Source organism: Mytilus californianus, unplaced genomic scaffold (genome assembly GCF_021869535.1).
Source record: "Mytilus californianus isolate M0D057914Y unplaced genomic scaffold, xbMytCali1.0.p SCAF_4, whole genome shotgun sequence".
Taxonomy (NCBI): Eukaryota; Metazoa; Mollusca; class Bivalvia; order Mytilida; family Mytilidae; genus Mytilus; species Mytilus californianus.
This window is the reverse complement of record NW_026262690.1, coordinates 36,691,684-36,712,642: the sequence shown is the minus strand read 5'-3', so window position 1 is coordinate 36,712,642 and position 20,959 is coordinate 36,691,684. Positions and strand designations below refer to the sequence as shown.

The window sequence follows — 20,959 nt, the reverse complement described above, 5'->3', positions numbered from 1 at the left end:
CTTTTGTATTATTATTAATGTATGATATTAGTGAAGAAAAAAGAAAATTCTACAGAAACTAATATATATATATATATTATTGTGAAACTACCCTTTTACAACGGAGGCAAGCGACAGCGAGGTACTGACATCTGCGTGAACTTCTGTAACCTGACTTCATTTTTTACTGATATCAGGTTCACCATTTTCATTTTGAAAGGAACCTATGGAGCTTAAATGCTGGGAAAGGGCATTATTTATCTCATCCGTAGCCGTTTATATTTTATTAGAATCATGTGGATCATAAAGCTCTATAGGTCCTGTATCGGTTCGTTTTATTTTAAGGAAATTCCAAAACCCTTTCATTATATTTTTTTGCATTTATACATTTTTCATTAAACTGCCGGATTTTAGCTGACCGTTCTTTTCTTTTGATGATCTCTTGTACGCGTGCTTTCCGATTAAAATACATTTCTTTCAGTCTTTTGCCAATTTCGTCATTATGCGCATGAAATTTATCATGAGATTATTAACTTAAGATTAGGGTTTAAATTTATTTTTTTGTCGAAATTGAGAAAAGTACTTAAAACTAAGATATATCTAAAATGAAATGGTTTCAGTAAAATAAACAATCGGCATTCCAATGGGAACCAACTGTGATCTTCTTCTTGCAGATTTATTCTTTTATTCATATAAGTCAGACTTTATATAGCTATATACTAAGTAGATAATGTCCTTTCGCTAAACAATTAAAAGTTTGGTGACTATATTGAACGCATCTATCCATCGAACTTGCAATACAGGATAAAAAAGTTAAGTCTGCCTAATATCTTTACTTACATATAGAAATTGAGAACGATGGTCGGTTGAGAACAAAACTATACGACAAAAGATTTGTTTTTAGCTTCCACATCGTTAACTTTCCATTTCTATGAAGTAGCAATCCAGTAAAATTTGCATAAGGAGTACATATCTCCCAGTTGATACGATATTCCAGAGCATGCATTGTCTATCATGATTTCCTCGATATTAAAAGATAAGCAAAAGCTACCAAAGGGATATCCAAACTCATAAGTCGAAAACAAACTGACAATGCCATTGCAAAAATCGAAAATCGACGAAAAGAAATACAACAGTACACAAAACACAACAAAGAAAACCAAAGACAGAGCAACAGGAACCTAATCAAAACACACCGTTGATCTCACGTGCTACAGAAGGTTAACAGGTCCTGCTCAACATGTGGTTGCTTCTTACAAGGAATCTTCAAAGCCAAGTAGGGATGTTAAAATCATTCCATTGAAAATATTATTGACACCATCACGAGTTGGTTGACCATTATGGAATATCTGTTTCACAGATGACGACGGGTATGTTCCAATTGCCGTAAACTACAACTCCTGTCCTCACCGGTCGTATTTTTATTTTAGCCATGGCATTGCCAGTTCATTTTCGACTTATGAGTTGAAGTATCCGTTTGGTATCTTTTGCCTCCCTTTTATTTGAAATGAAGTCAGCCGCAGAAGACAGGGAAACAGAAGCAAAATCTACAAAATATTTAACTGCAGACACTATATGATATAAGCAGTAAAATCGAATATATTATCATATATCTTAACATAAGATATTGCATTTGTTAACTCAAATTAACATCTTTTCTTCTTTTTGGATAAAGGTTGATAGCTTAAGACAACAACTTGACATAATTTTGTTTAGCATAGCGTACACCGTTTTTACGTAAGAATATTTGATATAACACGGATATATAAATTATCCCTTAAATCTTTCAGTTTTACATTGGATATTAAATGATAATCATCCCGGGGACAAGTTCCAAAGATCGTTCTAATTTTCTCAACTCTTGGTGTATATTTCCATCTCTCTGTCTCACTGGGAAACTTTTATTTTTCTGCTTTCGCTTTAGTTTAAGTGTTGTACTATGTGCTTATTTTTTATTTTTCAATGTCTTTGTTGTTTCTACCGGTAACAGTCTTGTTTATACCTTGTCTTATCGTGTTTCAATTTCAAAATATAACACGAAGTAAGAGTTACGGTTATGAAATTTACATGACCCATGGATTACAAATTTGTTGATATCTAAGGGTAAGCTAAGAGTCAATTACCAAACCACTATTGCGTAATGCCTAATCACTTGATATAACTTATAAAAGAATTACATAAGAGTAACACGATGGGTGTCACATGTGAAGTAGGATATGTTAACCTTTCCGAAGCACACGAGTTTAGTCACGGTTTTGGTGGGGTTCGTGTTACTCATTCAGTAGTTTTTATGTAGTGTGTTGTAGACTATTTTGTCGTTTCGATGTTTTCGTTTTTTGCTATGATTTTATCAATTTCTCTTTAACGTGTGATTTTGATTCTCACTTTTGAATCTCCCTTAATAAACATGTAATTCTTTGATCAACCTGCTAAATATCAAAATGTATGGTTCTAAGCAGATTTCGGTTTTGAATTTAAATATCCCCCCCGCTGTTCTACATTTATTTTCAAAACAAATTAAATTAAATTAAATCTAAGAAAAACTAACGTACTCTGGAATGTTTAACTACATTTTATAGTTAAGCCCTTGACATTAAAAACCTAAACCCCATTATACATAAACAGAACTTGAAAAGTAATTTTCCAATACTATATTTATTTTCAAAACCCAAATTCTTAAGATTATGATAACAACAAATGCAAAAAATAATTTGATAGTAAATGTTAGTTAACTAATTTTTCCGAGGTTGAAATAAATATATCTGTAATTTAACAGAAAAAAAAATTGGAAGTTATTACTTTTCAAATTTGATGCATCAAAAAACGTTTTTCTGTAGTTATCTTGATCAGGAACATCCAAACACATATATTTTTAAGGTCAAAGCTGTATAAATACTTAATAGTTGATTAGCTATATGATTAAAGGATTCTTAAAAGGAAATCTAAACAAATCCAACAAAGGTCAACACTTGTCTGAGGATTTGAAACTTTACATTCTTTATAACTTCTTGATTTATCAATTTCAGAACGGTATGTGATGAACTATTTTAACAACGATGAACTGACTACAAAGCACCCGAGGAGAAGAAACAAGATGCGAAGGATGCCAAAGGGACATTCAAACTCATAAGTCGAAAATTATAAAAATAAAAATAGCACTTTAAAACTTTTGTGCGTCCTAAGCGCCTTTTTTAATTTATTTTCACTACGAACGCTTTACAGAAATGTTCTGAAAGCCAAGGATGTATAAATACTTGAATACTTGAGGAGCTTGATGACTAAAAGGGACATTAAAATCCATCTAAGATCAACTCTACTTGAGGAAGTTACAACTTCAGTTTTTATAATTGTAAATTTATCAACGGAATATTTAAATCTTTGATCTCAATATTTTGATTGAGAAATTAAAAAAGAACCAATTTGAGCAGTAAACTTCCTTTTTGACAAAAACATATTGTCTTTATCGTTTTTGTTACGTTTACGCGTAGTTCCAAATCAGTGCAATACAATGTACTTATCGAATACAAACACTGTATTTTACAGCTCTGATGTCGACTTCGCAAAGAGTAACGGTGTCATCAACCGACAAAAGAATAAACAACTTTCTATACATATCAAGATGTATAAAATGCTTCGTTTTCAAATTTGAAACTATCGTTTAGATATACTTGATGAATAGCTGGCGAAGCTAACCTTGTTGATGCACCAGGTCCTCCTACACCCGATTTTCAATGTAATTACCTTACGTATCTCACTTCTGATATCCCAATTTTTGTGTGTCTGTACAAGTGATAACGAATTTCGAAACAACCTTCATAATAATCATAGTTATGTGGATAATTATCGAAAACAGTGTTCTTGTATCTTTTCACTTGAAATAAGCGTAAAGTACGAAATTAGAACCACAGTATTTTGCCGGTGTTCACATCTCGTAAATCCATTTAACATATACAAATCAATATATAAATAACACATAGCTGAAAGGGTGATAGAGCAGATTGTTACCTCGAGAAAACATTGTCAACTGAGGCGAAGACGAGGTTGACAATGCTTTTTCGAGGGGTACCAATCTGTTCTATCACCGTCTCATCTATGTTTTATATAATTTATTATACTGAATGTTTTATCATGATTGTCTATTACTGTTGAATTTGAGATTGAAAGTACTTATCTATGACGTCGCGTACATAACAACGTTACAGTTATTAGAAAAACAACAGAAGTGAAGCAAGATATATTTTTTTATTTTGAGTCTATGAAAAGTTCTGAGGCCAAAACGTAGACCTTGGGCATTGTCTTTAATTTATTAATGTAAATTCAATTCATTGTCCTATAAAATATCGATTTTTGATTAGTCTGCACGCGAGGGTGACATTCAAAAAATTGTCTCCCGCTGATTTGGATAGAGTAAATTGTCTCCCTTGTATTAACCAATCTAAATCTGGCATTTTTACGTGAAGTCAAATAGTAAAAAATATCGTATCGGTGAACCAATTCTTGATGGTTATCATTATTGTGTCGATTTCAACCGTTCTTTCTCATAACCCTGCTAAAACAGTTTTTGTGCCTCTGTTAATGAAGTTGATTACATGTGGACATTCAAGCGCGAAATGTATCAATTGTGATATATATACACCATACAATGTGTATATTAATATTGCTGAGAAATGGAGAGTTGACAACGCGAAAGATGAAATCGTCTATATGTGTCAATACTAGAAAAAAGATCTAAACAAGATAAAACAAACCTTTTAGTTAGGTAAGTTTCCTTAATGTCAAGATTATTGATATAAGAAATGCAATCACTCACTAATATGCGGGTAAATCTTTTTAGTTTCAAATTCACTGCCCATGATAAGTTTTTCTGGCAGACATGTTTGTTTTCGTCAAAAATATTTTTCATTTATTTGGTGGAAACTATTGTGATGTAAAAATAAAAGACTGAGGTTAACAACTTTGTTTACATGAGCGTTTAGAGGTGGGAGATGTATAACATGTGCAGTCACGTTAAGTCGAGAGGGTACCTTAAATTCGATACTATGCGTATATACTACTTTGTCTTAACGTTGAATAGGAACTGGAACAAATCTATAAGAGGTCCGTGTGTGACCCGTTGCAGTAAAAAAGCTTTCCTTTTCATTGATACAAACGTTAACCAGTGGCAGTATAGAATATCCATATCCCACAGAACCTACGTATATGATTTATTATTGAGGTTGTTCTCGTCTTAAAAGTTTATGAAACTAAGCCCTTGATTAAAACACTAAATTAGACAAAACTATAAAATATCCAGACATAGTTTTTACAATAACACTTTACGTTAAAAAATATCATTGAAATATCAAAATGTACACGTTGTGCACTAGTTATTATGGTTAGATCAATCGAGATTTAATTGTATATAGTTATCTTTTAGTAACACCTGAAATCAAGCTCGATGAAACATTGAATAATGAAAATATTCTGATTTCATATATCCAACAGGAATTATATTCATCGTCGACATAGAAGTTAACAACTATAGGTCACTGTACGGCTTTCAATAATGAGCAAATCCCATACCACATAGTCAGCTATAAAAGGCCCCGAAATGACAAATGCAAAACAATTCGACCGAGAAAACAAGAGGCCTGATTAATGTAAAAAACAATGAACGCAAAATAAATATGATATACAGTAACAAACAACAACCACTGAATTAAAGGCTCCTGACTACCTTGTTTGTATCCTGCAAGCACTCTGTACGAAGGAAAATATCAAATACACGGAATGACTTAATGAACAATTTTACCAAAAAACATATATATTTTCGAAGATGTCATAAATAATCATACCAACCCTCTAGCTAAGTCATTGTTGTTAAATCATATCGAAATCCAGCTATTCTTGATTTTTATGGAACGTACGTGGTGACCATGTCTCCTAACGTCGTTCCTATAGTATGCCCATACAAAGCATTCTTGTTAAGCCAAAAAATGGAGGTAGTTACAACGACGGATTATATAATAACATTATTAGGTCCATACCTGGCGGGACAACAAAGACAATGCTGCTTGAATACATACTCACATGATGAGAATAAATAGAGAGGAAATCAAATCTAGTGGATTAAAGAAGAAATATATGTGGAGCTCGTAGAAAGTTTGATATGTATGCTCTTCTATATTTCTAAAGTTATGGTGTGGCCCTAATTCCTATCCATGTTAAATTTTTCACTTTCAAACATTTTTGGGGTCGGGACCAACATACCGTTATTTATACGTCAGACCGTACTAGATACCGACATTTTGGATATACCAAACCAGGTACTTCCCACTGAAAAACAGGCAATATATGCCCACAATTTTAGAATTCACTCATACATTTTTGTATCATTCTAATTTACCAGTCTATTTGTGTTCTACAAGGATCACCAGTCCTTCATCTTTCACCTTAATTACTAAAATATATTCTACATAGTTTTAAATTTACACCTATGCGTAGGAACTATTTTGTTTTAAATATGTACTACTTTCCAGTATGTTCTTTTTTGACCGGGCCCGATTTTGTGGTGTTACATCTAACAAAGTCTATCCAGATTATTTTTGCAAAGAATTCCGATCAAGCCGGTGCTAGGGGCTGTCTTAAAACTGCGGTTAGGTGTGAATTTTTTACTTTTGTTGAAGGCCTCACTGTGACTTTGAGTTGAAGAACAACAATAAAAGCGCTGTTCCTTTGCTTTTTTGTGTGTTTTTTTTTTGCTGTGCATGTACTAATTTTCTGTCATGGATAGATGCCCAATATCCTTTGTTTCTCTATTAAAGTATCTTTGTTGTTGAAGAGAAGCAAAAAATACCAAAAGGACATATAAACTCACAAGTCGAAAATAGACTGACAACGCCATGGCTAAAATGAAAAAGACAAACAAACAACAGTACACAAAAGACAACATAGAATACTAAAGACTGAGAAACACGAACCCCACCAAAAACTTAATCTCAGGTGCTTCGGAAGGGTAAGCAGATCCTGTTCCACATGTGGCACCCATCGTGTTGCTCATGTTAGTACTAATCCGATGATAAGTCTAATTTGGTAGGTAACATTCGAGGAAAAGGGGACGGGATTGTAGTTACGACAATTTGAACATATTCGTTGTCATCTGTGAAACGGATATTCCATAATGGTCAACCAACTCGGGATGGCATCCATAAAATTTACAAAAGGCCGATTACAACTTCACCACTTGGAACTCTTGGTTTAATAGCTTCCTTGTGAGCAGCAACCCTCTATCAAGGAAATCATGATAGGAAATACAAGCACTGGAATATCGCATCAACTGGGAGATATATACCCCCATGCAGGTGCTGCTTGGATTTTGTTATATAACATGGCGTCAATATGACAAAGACATTGAATATGCCTGTAAAACACTACGTATCCACCATACAATAATATCTTCTGCTTCATGTGAAATCCTCCTCAAAAATCAAACTTGCCTGAAATTTCAACCTGCAACGAAACAGGACGCCATCACGAGTTGGTTGACCGTTATGGAATATCCGTTTCACAGATGATATCGGATATGTTCCTTATGTCGTAACTACAATACCCTTCCCTTTTCACGAATGTGACTTACCGAATTAGACTATTTACCGGATTTGTAATAACATAAGCAACACGACGGGTGCCACATGTGGAGCAGGATCTGCTTACCCTTCCGAAGCACCTGAGATCACTCCCAGTTTTTGTTGGGATTCGTGTTGCTTAGTCTTTAGTTTTTTTATGTTGTGTCATCTGTACTAATATTTGTCTGTTTGTCTTTTTATTTTTGGCCATGGCGTTGTCAGTTTGTTTTCGATCTATGAGTTTGACTGTCCCTCAGATTAGAAATAAGCAACTATACTCCTTGCATATGTCTATAAGAGGTATTATAAGTTATGACTTGTATCAAGATAACGCGCTTGATCTTAGTTATGAACCAGTGCAAATGAACCGTATCAGTTCATCATCTGGTTCTAAAATTATTTGCATAAAACGTTACCGAAAATGGAAACATAAATTGATAGCAAGTTACCTCTTTCATTCAGTGTTATGAGTTTTAGCATCTCAATCATGTTAAGTCTTGGTGAAAAGTGTCATTGTAGTTTATCTGAAAATATCCTAAGGAATTTTACACTGCGAAAAAAACATAAAAGGAATCATACTATATGTGAACAAAGAACCGAGATAAATATTCAATCAGCATGTGAAACGCTGTCAAACGAAATCGTAATAAAAAGTATGACAAAAAGTTACATGTATCCTGTGTGTGGGAACCAGTTTGAATGAAAAATGACATATGTCAACGATCAACCAGTTGATTTGAAACAGTTCACAAAGGAAAACATTGAATGCGATCTATTTAACTGTATGGATGGTCAAATTATTTATCCTTTACCGTATGTCTTTTGTAACTGTTGCACTGAAGTTGAATAGCCTACAGTTACTGCTATAGCAAGTTTACCCCCAAAGTCTTTTTTTTTTATTTACATATCTAATCGCAGATATTACACATCAGTTTGCAAGCACAACGAGATTTACGATTATGTCCAGGTAAACAGACTATTCTATATTTTAGAAATGATAATATATAGTTGAATGCGATTGTACATTGCAATACTGCACATGACATAATTCTACGATTAAACATCAATTGAAACATGCCATACTTCTTCTAAATTTCGTAGCCCTGAAAGATAATTCAAAGTTGGAATTTATTTTATGGTTTATATTGATTTTTTCATATGAACTAATTTGATTTATTTTCAGAGCAAATTGCAGAAGTAACTAATTCGTGCATAATAGTTATTTCTTTGTTTTACCTAAAATAGATTGTTTAATTTGTTTTTTCGATTTCAGGTAAAATGTCGCAAAATCGGTTGTTTCAAAGGAAAGCAGTTAATGGACGAACAATGTGAACCATAATTACATGCATCCATGTATAACCGACCATTTGGATATACTTTCCCATATATTTTAACCCCGTATATATTTATATCATTCATGTAGATATTTCACAGAATTTGCAAAACGATTTGAATCAAATTATTTTCCAGTCTGCAATCCGTTATTTGCATAGAGCCAAGAAATACAACTGACGATTCTTACCATGCAAATATAGATGTTAATGGTGAGTAATCAATTTAAGGGAACGAAAAAAAAACTTATAAATTATTCTTATAATTTTCTGAAGCTATAAGAACATGACAGTTACTTTCGATTATACATCACATCTTCCTTTAATTGATTTGCAGACATGCCGTATTTACCAGTGGTGAACACAGGTTATTGAAAAAAAAAACCAACAGCTGGATTTACTGAACTACGGCGTAAAGTTTCAATTCTACCAGTATCATGTAGATTCAGAGAAGAATTTGGAAATTTGTATTGAAGATTTTCGAAAAATGATCAACCCTTTTAATACGCATAATATTGTGTTTTCCGCCATAATGATAACATGCACTTTAATATCTTCACTGTGTCTACTGTCAACATTATTTACATACTGTTTGTTTCCCTCACTGTGGACTCGTCCTGGAAAGAACATCATGACCTTGGCGTTTTCTATGCTACTGTATCATTCACTGTATTTAGTATTGATAATGGCCGAAAATGTAAATAATATAGTATGTCAGATAATCGGAATTCTTACTCCTTTTTTCTATTATCAATACTTGGTTGCTTTACTGCGTGTACAGTTCATATGTTTATAGTGTTTGGACAGAGTAGACTTACGTCAACACTAAAGGCTAATCGAAACAAATCATTATATATTCTGGTTGTATATAGTTTCTGTTTACGTCTCTGCAGCTGTAATTGTTTCTGTCAACATTATAGTCGTATACCTTGTAACAGCAAAGTCCACTGGGTATGGATTATTGGGAAATGTTTTATCTCACGGTTAGAGAGCTTTATCGTAACAGTTTTGACAGTTAACTGCAACATTTACTACAAACTTTGTATACAATTACAGTATATATACTGTCCAGAATGACTACTTTGAATTCAACCCCTGTAGAAACAATCAAACGGAAGTAGGTATCTTCCTTAAACTTTTCATTGCAACCGGATGTTCATGGATATTACTGCTTGTTAATTTCTTCGTAAATGAAATGCCTATTTATACCTTAATAGCAGGTCTCAATGGATTACAAGGACTTTATATTTTTATAGCTTCTGTGTGTAACAAGCGTATCCCTCGATTAAACAAAAGAAAACTGACTAGAATTACCGATCGGTACTCACATCCTAGTTCGTAAGCTACAATTACCAACTATGTATTTATCGATTATACAAAAGTAAACTGATAGAATTACCGATCGGTACTCACATCATAGTTCGTAAGCTACAACAACTATGTATTTATCGATTACACAAAAGTAAACTAACTAGAATTACCGATCGGTACTCACATCATAGTTCGTAAGCTACAACAACTATGGTGTCCCTTTCACTTTTACGAATAACCAGCTCAGAAAGTGTTAAAAAGAAAGACCTAATAGGACTATAGATAAAACCGTCAGTTTATCAAAATTTGAAATGTACATCTTCATAGAATTGAATAATCGAGTGATTCACTTATACAGGGTATATGTATTCCCGATATTTAGAAACATTATGATCTGTTCAAAACACCTTATCACCATTTCATTTCATTTTAACAACCAATAATTGCTTTTAATAGTACGACAAAAGGAGACCGATACTGGACGTTAGTCCATTATTAACCAATTACAGATACTGTACAATAGTTCGTTTTTAACCATTCATTAATTGATGAATTAGGGACAGTTTCTCGTATTACTGTCAAAATTCAATAATAAATTTCACAATTTGTATCTGTCTATATGTAAATGTTTTAAATCTGTTATACAAAATGCAATTTTATTTACAAAAGTTGATGAAATTGTCCAATGAAATTCTTCAACGATCTATTATTGCTTATACCTTTCACGATCGTTGACAATTGCAAGATAACTAGCTTATAATTTTTTGAGTGCATAAGGTTAATATGCATATTTTACAATGAAATATAGCGAATCGAATATTTTTCAGCGGGGCTCAAATACAATGTATTGTAGACCTGTGGTAAAATATGATAACATTACTTGAAAACATAACAGCATGTACTATAATTGTTATCAATAGATAATCTACTGACCAATAACTGGTATCAAATGATTGTGTAATAATGTAATATGAAAATACACGATATATTAAGAAATATGTATTTGGTATTCTATTTTCTAAGTGTTAACTTAGGAACTATATACTACAGTATTTGGAAACATTATCCTAGCTTTAGATTTCCATATGTCCCCTTGATTCTGTACAAAATGATTACTTCTTGGCGATAATGTGTCCAATTCAATCATCTACAAACATAAAAAGAGAAATTAACAATTAATAAACATTTTATTTGTTTCCTAAGGTTGCTACATTATGAGAGAGTTGACCTTAGGTATTTGTCCACTCATTTTGGTCCTATTTGGTGACATACTCCTCCCAGTATTCATAAATCTTTTGCTTAGCACATGTTTGACCCTGGACGTGCCTTGCGGTTGTATTATTTATTTAGTTAAATTAAATGAATCTATGTAGCATTGAAAATGTTTTCGTGTTGAGGTTTAATGTAATGTCAGATGTTTCCCTTTCATTGATTTAAGTAGTGTTCATTCTTCTTGCTTGCAATCAATTGACACCTGTTCAGCCCTGTTCACGCATTTAAGTATGCAAGTATCACAGGTAAATAGCAGCTGCTGAAAGATCTTACTAGATCGCAAGTAAGATATCTGACCGTGCTGACCACTAAACATGACGTAATGATTAATTGGTAGTCTTTTCAAATCTGTTCAGCTTAAACAATACTATTTCAGTTCAGTTTTACAGCAAACGCTACAGATCGGGCACAAGTCAACCATAATTTAAAATTATATTGGTTAGGCATCACTTGTCTTCATTACAGAACCGATTCCAATGCATCTTTAATCAAGGCATAATGTTACAATGTTTTGTATATAAGAATCAAATTTGATATCCTTGTATTTCTTTCTATTTTTTAAATTCAGTTTACATAAGAACTAGTCTTACAAATTGGTGCGTCTATTTTCCGTTGTTTTGTTACTGACAAAAGTAAATAACGAGTAATTTTGATTTTGTTTTTTGGCCAAAGGTCTTATAAATAAAAAATAATACACACTTCATCATGTGATAATCGCCATCCACTGCCAGATGCCATATTCTCTTCTAACTGTTGTATACTAGTGGCACCTATTATAACTGACGCCACGATGTTCTTTTGCAGGACCCATCTCAATGCTATCTGACTCACAGTTTTCCCTTAAAAAATAAACACATTTAGCAATATGTTAAGGAATAAATTCGGTTTTCAACATCATTAAGTCATATTATTATTTCATTCTAAAATGTCTTCACAAATGTATTGATATCGTTAAAGACAACCCTTATGAATTTCAAAAGGGAAAGGGTTGGGATGTTAAAATTTTTTTATCCCGCGATTTATTCATGTGCATGCTCCGAGTCTGGTACCTCGTAGTCATTTTTCTCTAAATATAGGATGATATATAGCTAGACATATTAAATAGACACTTGCCTCTTGTTACTACTGTACCGTGCCTCTAGGTCTCAGTTTTTCGTGTTTCATTGACATATATCGACATCTCATTTTATTCATATATACAACTAGCACACATCATTTTCTGATGGTTCTGTAGTCATTGTATCTTATGAACTGCTACAGAGTTTACTGATGTTTTCTATATTGACTATGCATTAAATGTTTACTGTAACATAACATACGATTACATTACCATGACTTTCTGCCATTTTTGTCATAGCTGCCATCAATTTCCAATAAGAATCGTCGTTTTCATAACTATGTAGGGATGGACATGATTGTGTACTTTTATAGCCTATGGAACTGGCATGTGACAAACGTCCTGATGTTACAGCAAAATTACCATTCTGTTTTTTGTATTTCCCACTGAGTAATCCACTAAAGAATAAAACAAAAAAAAAAATAGGTAAAGTGTTAAGAATTTAATTTCTACATCAAGATTAAACTAGTTACGACTATAGTTTTAATAAGAATCCTTAATATACTGTCTGTAATAATGTTCTTTGATAATTAAAATATTTTTTGCATACGATCATTTGAAGTGAATTATATCGGGGAAAGCGTTCCTTTGCCTGATATAGTCAGCACAGTTGTTGTAGAAAGTATGCGTTCGATCTACCCATCAAAAGTATGTTCATGTGAGTAGTCGGAAATTACCTCAATCGTTGTTTGCATCTTGAAAGCACTTTATGAAAGTATTAATTGCAGTTCAGAACGAAGTGAAAACGCAACCGTTGTGTACTTGTTATAATAATGTATGCAGACTCATGCGAAATGAAAATGTGTCTTCGGTTGGATTTTATGCTCAAATTCTTACAATGAATATTTTGATGTTATTTTTATAATACTTTGTTAATACTGACAGTTCGTATAAAAAGTAGAATAATGCTGTGTTTTGCCTCGACTATGCAAAAAAAAAAAAAAAGATTCGACTGACATGTTGTACCTTTCTTCGGGTCGTGCACTAAGAGTTCAACCTTGGATTATATTTTCGCATAGTTAATGCTAATGACAACATAGATTAATACATATTAAATCATAATTAGGATAACTGTTTTATATATTTATAGATATAAGAAGATGTGGTATGAGTGCCAATGAGACAACTCTCCATCCAAGTCAAAATTTATAAAAGTAAACCATTATAGGTCAAAGTACGGTCTTCAACACGGAGCTATAAAGCTATAAAGGGCCCCAAAAATTACTAGTGTAAAACCATTTAAACAGGAAGACCAACGGTCTAATTTATATAAAAAACGAGAAACACTTATGAACCACATCACCAAACGACAACTACTGAACATCAGATTCCTGACTTAGGACAGGTGCAAACAATTGCAGCGGGTTATGTATACATATCTGTTGCTTTCGTTCAGCTAGAAAAAAATGCATGCAGTGTTGAAACTACAACTCCCCTGTGGAAAATAACATGTTATGTTGTTGTCTCCATAATCAAATAACTGGGTTGAGTAATGAATAGCCTGATGTTTTGTCGAAGTGCTAAATCTTTCAAGTTTACTGTGGCTTCGCCCCCGTCCAGGCATCTCGCTCGTGATATTAGACCCAACCCCATTCAATAATAGTTGCTATGACATCAACATCAGTTGCCAAGCAAGTATTTAAAAAAAACAAATCACACAAAGAGCAGCAAATGCTTTGACGTAATCACATTGGATATCTCTAAAAACTAAATGGGATTGAAAATGCCAATATGCAAAACGTTTTTATAATATTCATTTAAGATTGAATAGAAATTCTCTGCATATACTATAGTCTCAAAGCACGAACATTTCTTGAATAAGAAAAGAAAAAAACAACCAACCCTTTTAATGCGCCAAACGGTAAAACACCGACTCCTTCGTTGTTGCAGACTTCGAATTCATCATTTTCTGATTCTCTCCGGAGTAAATTATATTGTTGCTACAATTGAGGAAATCGTTTACAGTTTTATCAAACATGTTTAATGCTTCATGGATTCTGTCTATGAGGAAAAATATTCATTTAAGTGATATGATAATCATATATATAATATCAGTCACCATAAGAAAATACATGTTAAATTAAATTGTAAAGGGTAGTGGAATTTTGAACATACTTTTTGTTTATGAAAGTATAATTATGGTACAAAGATTTTTCAAAAGATTTCAATTTTGACTGCCAAACAACAATCGCGAGGCATACCAACATTATATTTTATTTCCTAATAAAATACAATATTTAGGAGTTGCAATGCATAGGAAAAAACAATAAAATTTTGATTATTTCATGGTATGACGTTTAACCAGATTTGTACTTGCATTAGCTACACGACGGTTGTCACATGTGAAGCAGGAACTGCTTACTCTGCCGAATCACATGAGTTCACTCCGGGTTTTTGGAGGGGTTGAACGCACATTTTTAGTATAAAACACTGAATCATTCAATTCTTAAGTACAGTAGTATATTCAAATAACACCAAAGCAATGCATAATAAAGGAGTAGGTATTATAAGGTCATTGTTTGGCCCCTTCAATTAAAAAATCAATAGAAATTATAAATCTACCAAATGACATACTTCAAATGTTCATTAGACATCAGTATCTATATTTTGAATTGTGTTGAAAATATTGGCGTTAAGGTTTCAAACTTCTTACATTTAGTACAAAACATCAAAAAGCGCTAAAACAGTCTCGTTTTGAGATCTTGTCATTAATATTTAGATATGAGCAGGAGCTTTTCCCAAAAAAGATATTTTGCTACAAAGATGTTCATGTTTGTAAACAACTTTCTGGTAAAGCTCTTTCTCATATATATAATGATCTAAAAGTAAATGACCAGTTTCGGCCGAATAAGTTATTTCCCACATGTTTAAGGCGTCATAGGGACATCACTAGTAGCCTTTTTCCACTAACATTTCCAGATTAAAACATCTGATTCATTATACATAAGATTAACATAATTTTGAAAGGCTTTAATATGTTAACTTTTTCTAATATCAGGGGCCAAACAATGGCTCTTATCATACCTCCTCCTTTTCTGCACCATGTGCTAAATTAAAAAATTTGAATTGAGGTATTGTACCTTTTTATTAAGTGATTAGATACGCTTAAGTAATACTAACATGTAAAAAAGATATTATTAATTCTTGGATATTGCTGTTTTTTTTTATATATTCGATGAAGCAAGTTTAGGTGGATCTCGAGGGTCTGAAAATGTTTAAGCGTAACACACGTGTTTCTTGAATTAAATCATCAAATACGCCTGAGACGAAAAGTTAAAAAAGCAAAATAATAGAATGTCTGAAAAGTAAACACTAAAATAACACTATTTGATCTAAATTGCATCAAAAGAGAAAGACATGGATCATTACACGTAGAAGTTGCAATGCCATAATGATGCGTCATCTTTTCAATATTTCTATAAAAGATAATACCTGTAAAGTTATGACAGATGGTAACCCCACATATTTAGACATGTCCATCATTTTCTGTAACTGCCAACCTTTAAGATTGCTGGCACCAATATACCTTACTTTTCCTCCTCGGATAAGATCGTCAAACGTTCGCAATGTTTCCTCAAGAGGGACAGAATCATCCCAAGCATGCATCTATAAAATTAGATATTGACTGACAAAATACATGTTATTACTAAAGTTCTTTTATTTTCATATCGATATTATTTTTTCAAACCAACAGAACACTGGTTTGTGCAATAATCACAAGTATCCTTGTTTAATTGCTATTTCACATTTGACAAGATGTATTTGTTACTAATTTTTAAGCATGAGATTGCATGCATCTCAATATTTGTTTATTGTACCTGATATAAATCTATATAGTTTGTCTGTAATCGTCGTAGACTTTCATGACAGCTATGTATAATGTGTCGTCTGCTGAGTCCACTATCATTCGGTCCTGGTCCAACAGGTGCACGTACTTTTGTTGCAAGGACAATGTTTGAACGATTTTTTCTGAAAAAGGTCTTAAAGTACTTCATGGTCTGCAATCTTAAATGTGGATTTTAAACTACTGTTGTTGTTATCATTGTATAAAAAAGTAATAATATACTAAGAGAGCAACCAAAAACATATGTTGAAGAAAGACAGGACATACAATGACAAAAAAACTAACGGCAAAAATGATTTCATTTTTGAAACCTATATCAGCTAGTTTTATATTGTGCTACGGAGTTAAAAATGAAAAACGTTTAACGTTTCATTTTTTTAAAAATATATTTTCGTGCTTGTATAAAAAATGATATAGAGGGGGGAAAAGAAAGTCGTTTAAACGTTCAACATGAGACTGCCCAAGTTGCACCTATTTAGACAGTGTTTTCACCTACATTTAGTTAAGAAACAGACAAAAGTTTCCATTCTGTGTGTATTTTGTGGATGTATCCTTATTTACTATAAAGTTCCACACATTTAATTTTGAATCAATGCTGAATCACAGTAAATGGGTTTGAACCGACCACCAAACGACCCAAGATTCTGTTATGAGGAGTACCTAAATTGCATCTATGCTTAACTTCAAATAACTGATGTTTTATTTTATTTCTCCACATTTTTAGAACAATTTGACAATAGTCCATGCTTACTATGCACTTGGTAAGAAATGGTTGCCTGTGACATATTTTATTTGACTTTATGTGAACGTTTGGTAGATTTTACTTTCTTTACTGGATACTTCATCTGTAGATGTATAAGGTGTCAGTTTTGTTTACATTTAAATATATCTAGCTATGTCGAAAGACGTGCTAAATGTCAAATTATAAAGGCAAAAAATGTTTAGTCTCTATGAAAACCTTCTTTTACCACATAACTGGTATTCTTATTTACTAACTATAATTGTCACGAGTGCATCACTGATCTACCATTAAATCAAATACTTTGAAACTGAAACGCTTGTGGATTGAACAGTTCATAAGTTGTGTATTTTTACTATTTAGGCCGACATGTGTTTGATAAAGTTTCAACATAGAATAGTTAATCATGATTTATTGGGGGTTTTGTAAATGTACTTCTGTCCAAGGTATGCGTGATTGTGAGTAGTGTATGTCTGTTTGTCCGTCCGACAGTATGTCTGTCTGTATGTATGTATGTATGTATGTTATTGGTCAAGACGTTATACACGAAGTAACTGAGACAGCACAACACTATTCACCTCGACGACATTTAATTTATAAATTGATCAATTGTTAATTTCCATTTGATATACCGCTAACTTGCTTCATTTTGAATTTAAGACGAAAAAACAACATTTAATGAAAGTGTTTGTTTAACAATAATCACCTGCATAACCATTGTCCAATTGTCTCTTCTGATTTTCCATGGGAATATAAGTTTGACGTATCAATCATGTTACCTCCAAGTTGTATAAATCTGTCTAAAATTTTGTGTGAATTTTCTTCATCCGTCTGTGTTGGACTTGTATAAATCTAGGTATACACAAATACATGTTTTAGCGATCTTTTCATTTAGCTTTCATTTGATACAATAATTACCCAGATGTTTCATTTTTTAACAAAGTTACAGCTATGCATAGGAACTTTTTTTTTAAATAAGAACTACCTTTTTGCATGTTCTTTGCGACTGGCCCCGAATTAGCGGTTTCTATACCATAATAGAACAAAAAGAACAGTAATAACCTTCTAAAGTCAGCTTTGCCAACGGGGAATTACAATCTTAGTCTTCGTAAAATAATAAGAGATTTATAGAAAAAGGGTATAATTAAATAAATCAAAATTAGAAAATGGTTTCTTACGAAAGAGGAAGAACCAATAATATCCCTTTAATACATAAATAAGAAGATTTGGTATAATTGCTAATGAGACAACTCTCTCTAACGACCAAATGTCATAGAAGTTAGCAACTGTAGGTCACGTTAGAGCCTTCAACATTGAGAAATACCCAAACCGCATAGCAAACTATAAACGACCGGCCAATGCCAATGTAAAACACTTCAAACGAGAAAAACAATAAACGAAAAACAAATATCATATACAGCAACAAACGACAACCACTAAATTACAGGCTCCTGCCTTGGGACAAGCATATACAGAATGTTGCGGGGTTAAACATGTTCGCTGGCTTCAAACCCGCCTCTTTACTTGGGACAGTGGTCTAAAAAGTTAAATAGCAAAAATACCGAAAATAGCCCTAGTGTGAAATAAATGAAGGAAATTAGCCCTATTTAAAATTTGGTTTTCCGTTCTATCGTTGTTGGTTTTTTTCCGGAGAATTTATATGATTAACGTAATACAATAGAGCTTTAAATATCTTGTTTTTCCACACTACTTTCGTTTACAAAATGAAATGTTGGTAGAAAGTGACGTATACGTTGTATTTCTGGAAAATGGAGCTTTCAGATGAACGCTTTCTTTCTGTATCTATATTTTTCTTGTTTGTGTAACTCATTTCCATTCTTGATAATCAGTCCAAAGTATTTTAAAATTGTTGACTGTTACATTGTCATATATACATGTATACGTGGTTTACGTAATAATGTCAATGACCTACCATATAAGGTAAATAGTAATGTACCTAAGTGTATACATATATGATTTAAAAGTGCATTACCACACACACATAGTACGTGTTAGTACTTACGGCTGAATAAGACTCTTCATTTTTACCAAACGTCATTGTTCCGAGGCATAAATTGGAAACGACGAGGCCAGATCGACCCAAATGGGTATAGTCTACTGTATTTTCGTTGCCGCTGCTCATTGTATGATGAAGGAATATCCTGTACAAGTCTTCTCCAAGGCAAACTACTTATATAACTGAGTTGTTATCTTTTCTCATTTTTCACATTACATGTAAGGTGGTCTAAATAAACACTCCTTTGTCTATTTCAGTTTTATAGTTAGACTTGATAGTAAGTGTAGGGCAAAACCCAGGTAGAGGTCTAGTGACTGAATCCAATTTTTACCCAGTGGATTTTTATGTAGTTAACCCCTCTCGATGGAAGCAGTGAATATGGTTTAATGTACTTTAAGGTTCTAAGCATATTATAGCTTATATCTAAACATACGACCAATATATTGTTTTCTAGAAATAGCTCAAAACTGTAATTTTAATTTCAGTAGATTTTAGAAATGTTTAGTAGCCATCAAAAAATGTGCAAGGGTATTCACAGGAATACATCCATTTGAAGTTAAGTTATACATTGTCTAAGAGATACTAATAATATAAAAAAATATTAGTACATTAACTTTTCTCTTTGTTACGTAGGTGCCATTAAGACTCTAGCTGATTTTTTTTGGCTGGGCGATATTTATAAAATACAAAGTCCAGTCAAAATGGGGACGTATTACTCTTTTATTCAATGACAGTCAAATTGTTAGGACATTTCAAAGGGTCAACCAACTTTTAAAATCATAATTGATTTTACGGATAAATTAGTTCTTGCTCTGACTTGTTTGGCTTTATAAATATTTTGATCTGAGCGTTACTAATGAGTCTTATGTAGACGAAACGCGCGTCTGGCGTATCAAATTATAAGCCTGGTACCTTTGATAACTATCTGACTATAAGTGAAATAATTGCCGTTGGAAACAACAACCAACCATTAAGCAATCTGGAATCTCAAAATGCTTGAATTGGATATCAAAGATCATCTTAAATGTGTCTTTAATCAGCTACGACACACTCACATGATAGTGATAGAGCGATTTGTGATGGTGACTGTAAAAATACTCATTTTAAATACATTAAAGATACCAGGCTTATAATTTGGTATGCCAGACGCGCGTTTCGTCTACAAAAAACATATCAGTGACGCTTGAATAAAAAAAATATTGCTGTTACAAATAAAGTTTTTGCTAATTAAGATTGATTGATTGATTGATTGTTGTTTAACGCTACTTTCAACACTATTGTGCTATTTTGTGACGGTCAGTTTTTATTGGTGGAGGAAGCAGGAGAGAACCACGGAACTTCGGTTGGAAAACTGACAATCATAGTCAATTAAGATTGGAGTCGATTGTACCTGCCACGCGCGGGATACGAACTCACAACCTCAGTGTTGATAGGCTAGTGATACAGTAGTTGGACTACTTAGACAATTCGGCCACCGATGGCCCTGCTTTTGAGAATAATTCTGAAACTAAGGTTCATACTCCCTCATGCAAAGTTGACCTTAGATGAATTTGGCTATTCTTGTTAGATCCATTTTGGTCATATAGGCTCTTACTGTTCTACTTATTTTTATATTCCTGCGTTTCAAATGTTTAAATAATCTTTTTATTAAGATAAGTTCCAGAAAAAAGCATCGGACCTAACATGAATAACCTTTTGATCAAATAGCTCACAACGCATCTGCCTTTCAATTGTTTAGGTTTGAT

General features: G+C 32.8%; 1 protein-coding gene across 1 annotated transcript; it reads right to left on the bottom strand.

Moving 5' to 3' along the window:
• Window positions 1-10,702: 10,702 nt before the first annotated feature.
• On the bottom strand, window positions 10,703-19,496 carry LOC127737979 (1-deoxyxylulose-5-phosphate synthase YajO-like). Its single transcript, XM_052248949.1, has 8 exons — window positions 19,221-19,496; window positions 17,904-18,049; window positions 16,433-16,583; window positions 16,047-16,220; window positions 14,457-14,554; window positions 12,828-13,012; window positions 12,197-12,336; window positions 10,703-11,372 (listed from the first exon to the last, which is right to left on the bottom strand). The coding sequence occupies exons 1-8, from the start codon at window positions 19,338-19,340 to the stop codon at window positions 11,256-11,258; spliced, it is 1,131 nt and encodes a 376-aa protein (XP_052104909.1). The 5' UTR covers window positions 19,341-19,496; the 3' UTR covers window positions 10,703-11,255.
• Between the last annotated feature and the right edge of the window lie 1,463 nt (window positions 19,497-20,959).

Excerpts from the sequence above, each read along its gene's own strand:
- LOC127737979 (XM_052248949.1), bottom strand. The coding sequence starts at position 19,340 with ATGAGCAGCGGCAACGAAAATACAGTAGACTATACCCATTTGGGTCGA. Across the intron at positions 13,013-14,456 it reads CCGTTTGGCGCATTAAAAGG|TGGATTACTCAGTGGGAAAT; the intron begins GTTGGTTGTTTT and ends TTTATTCTTTAG. Across the intron at positions 11,373-12,196 it reads GGCGATTATCACATGATGAA|ATGATTGAATTGGACACATT; the intron begins GTGTGTATTATT and ends TTATGTTTGTAG.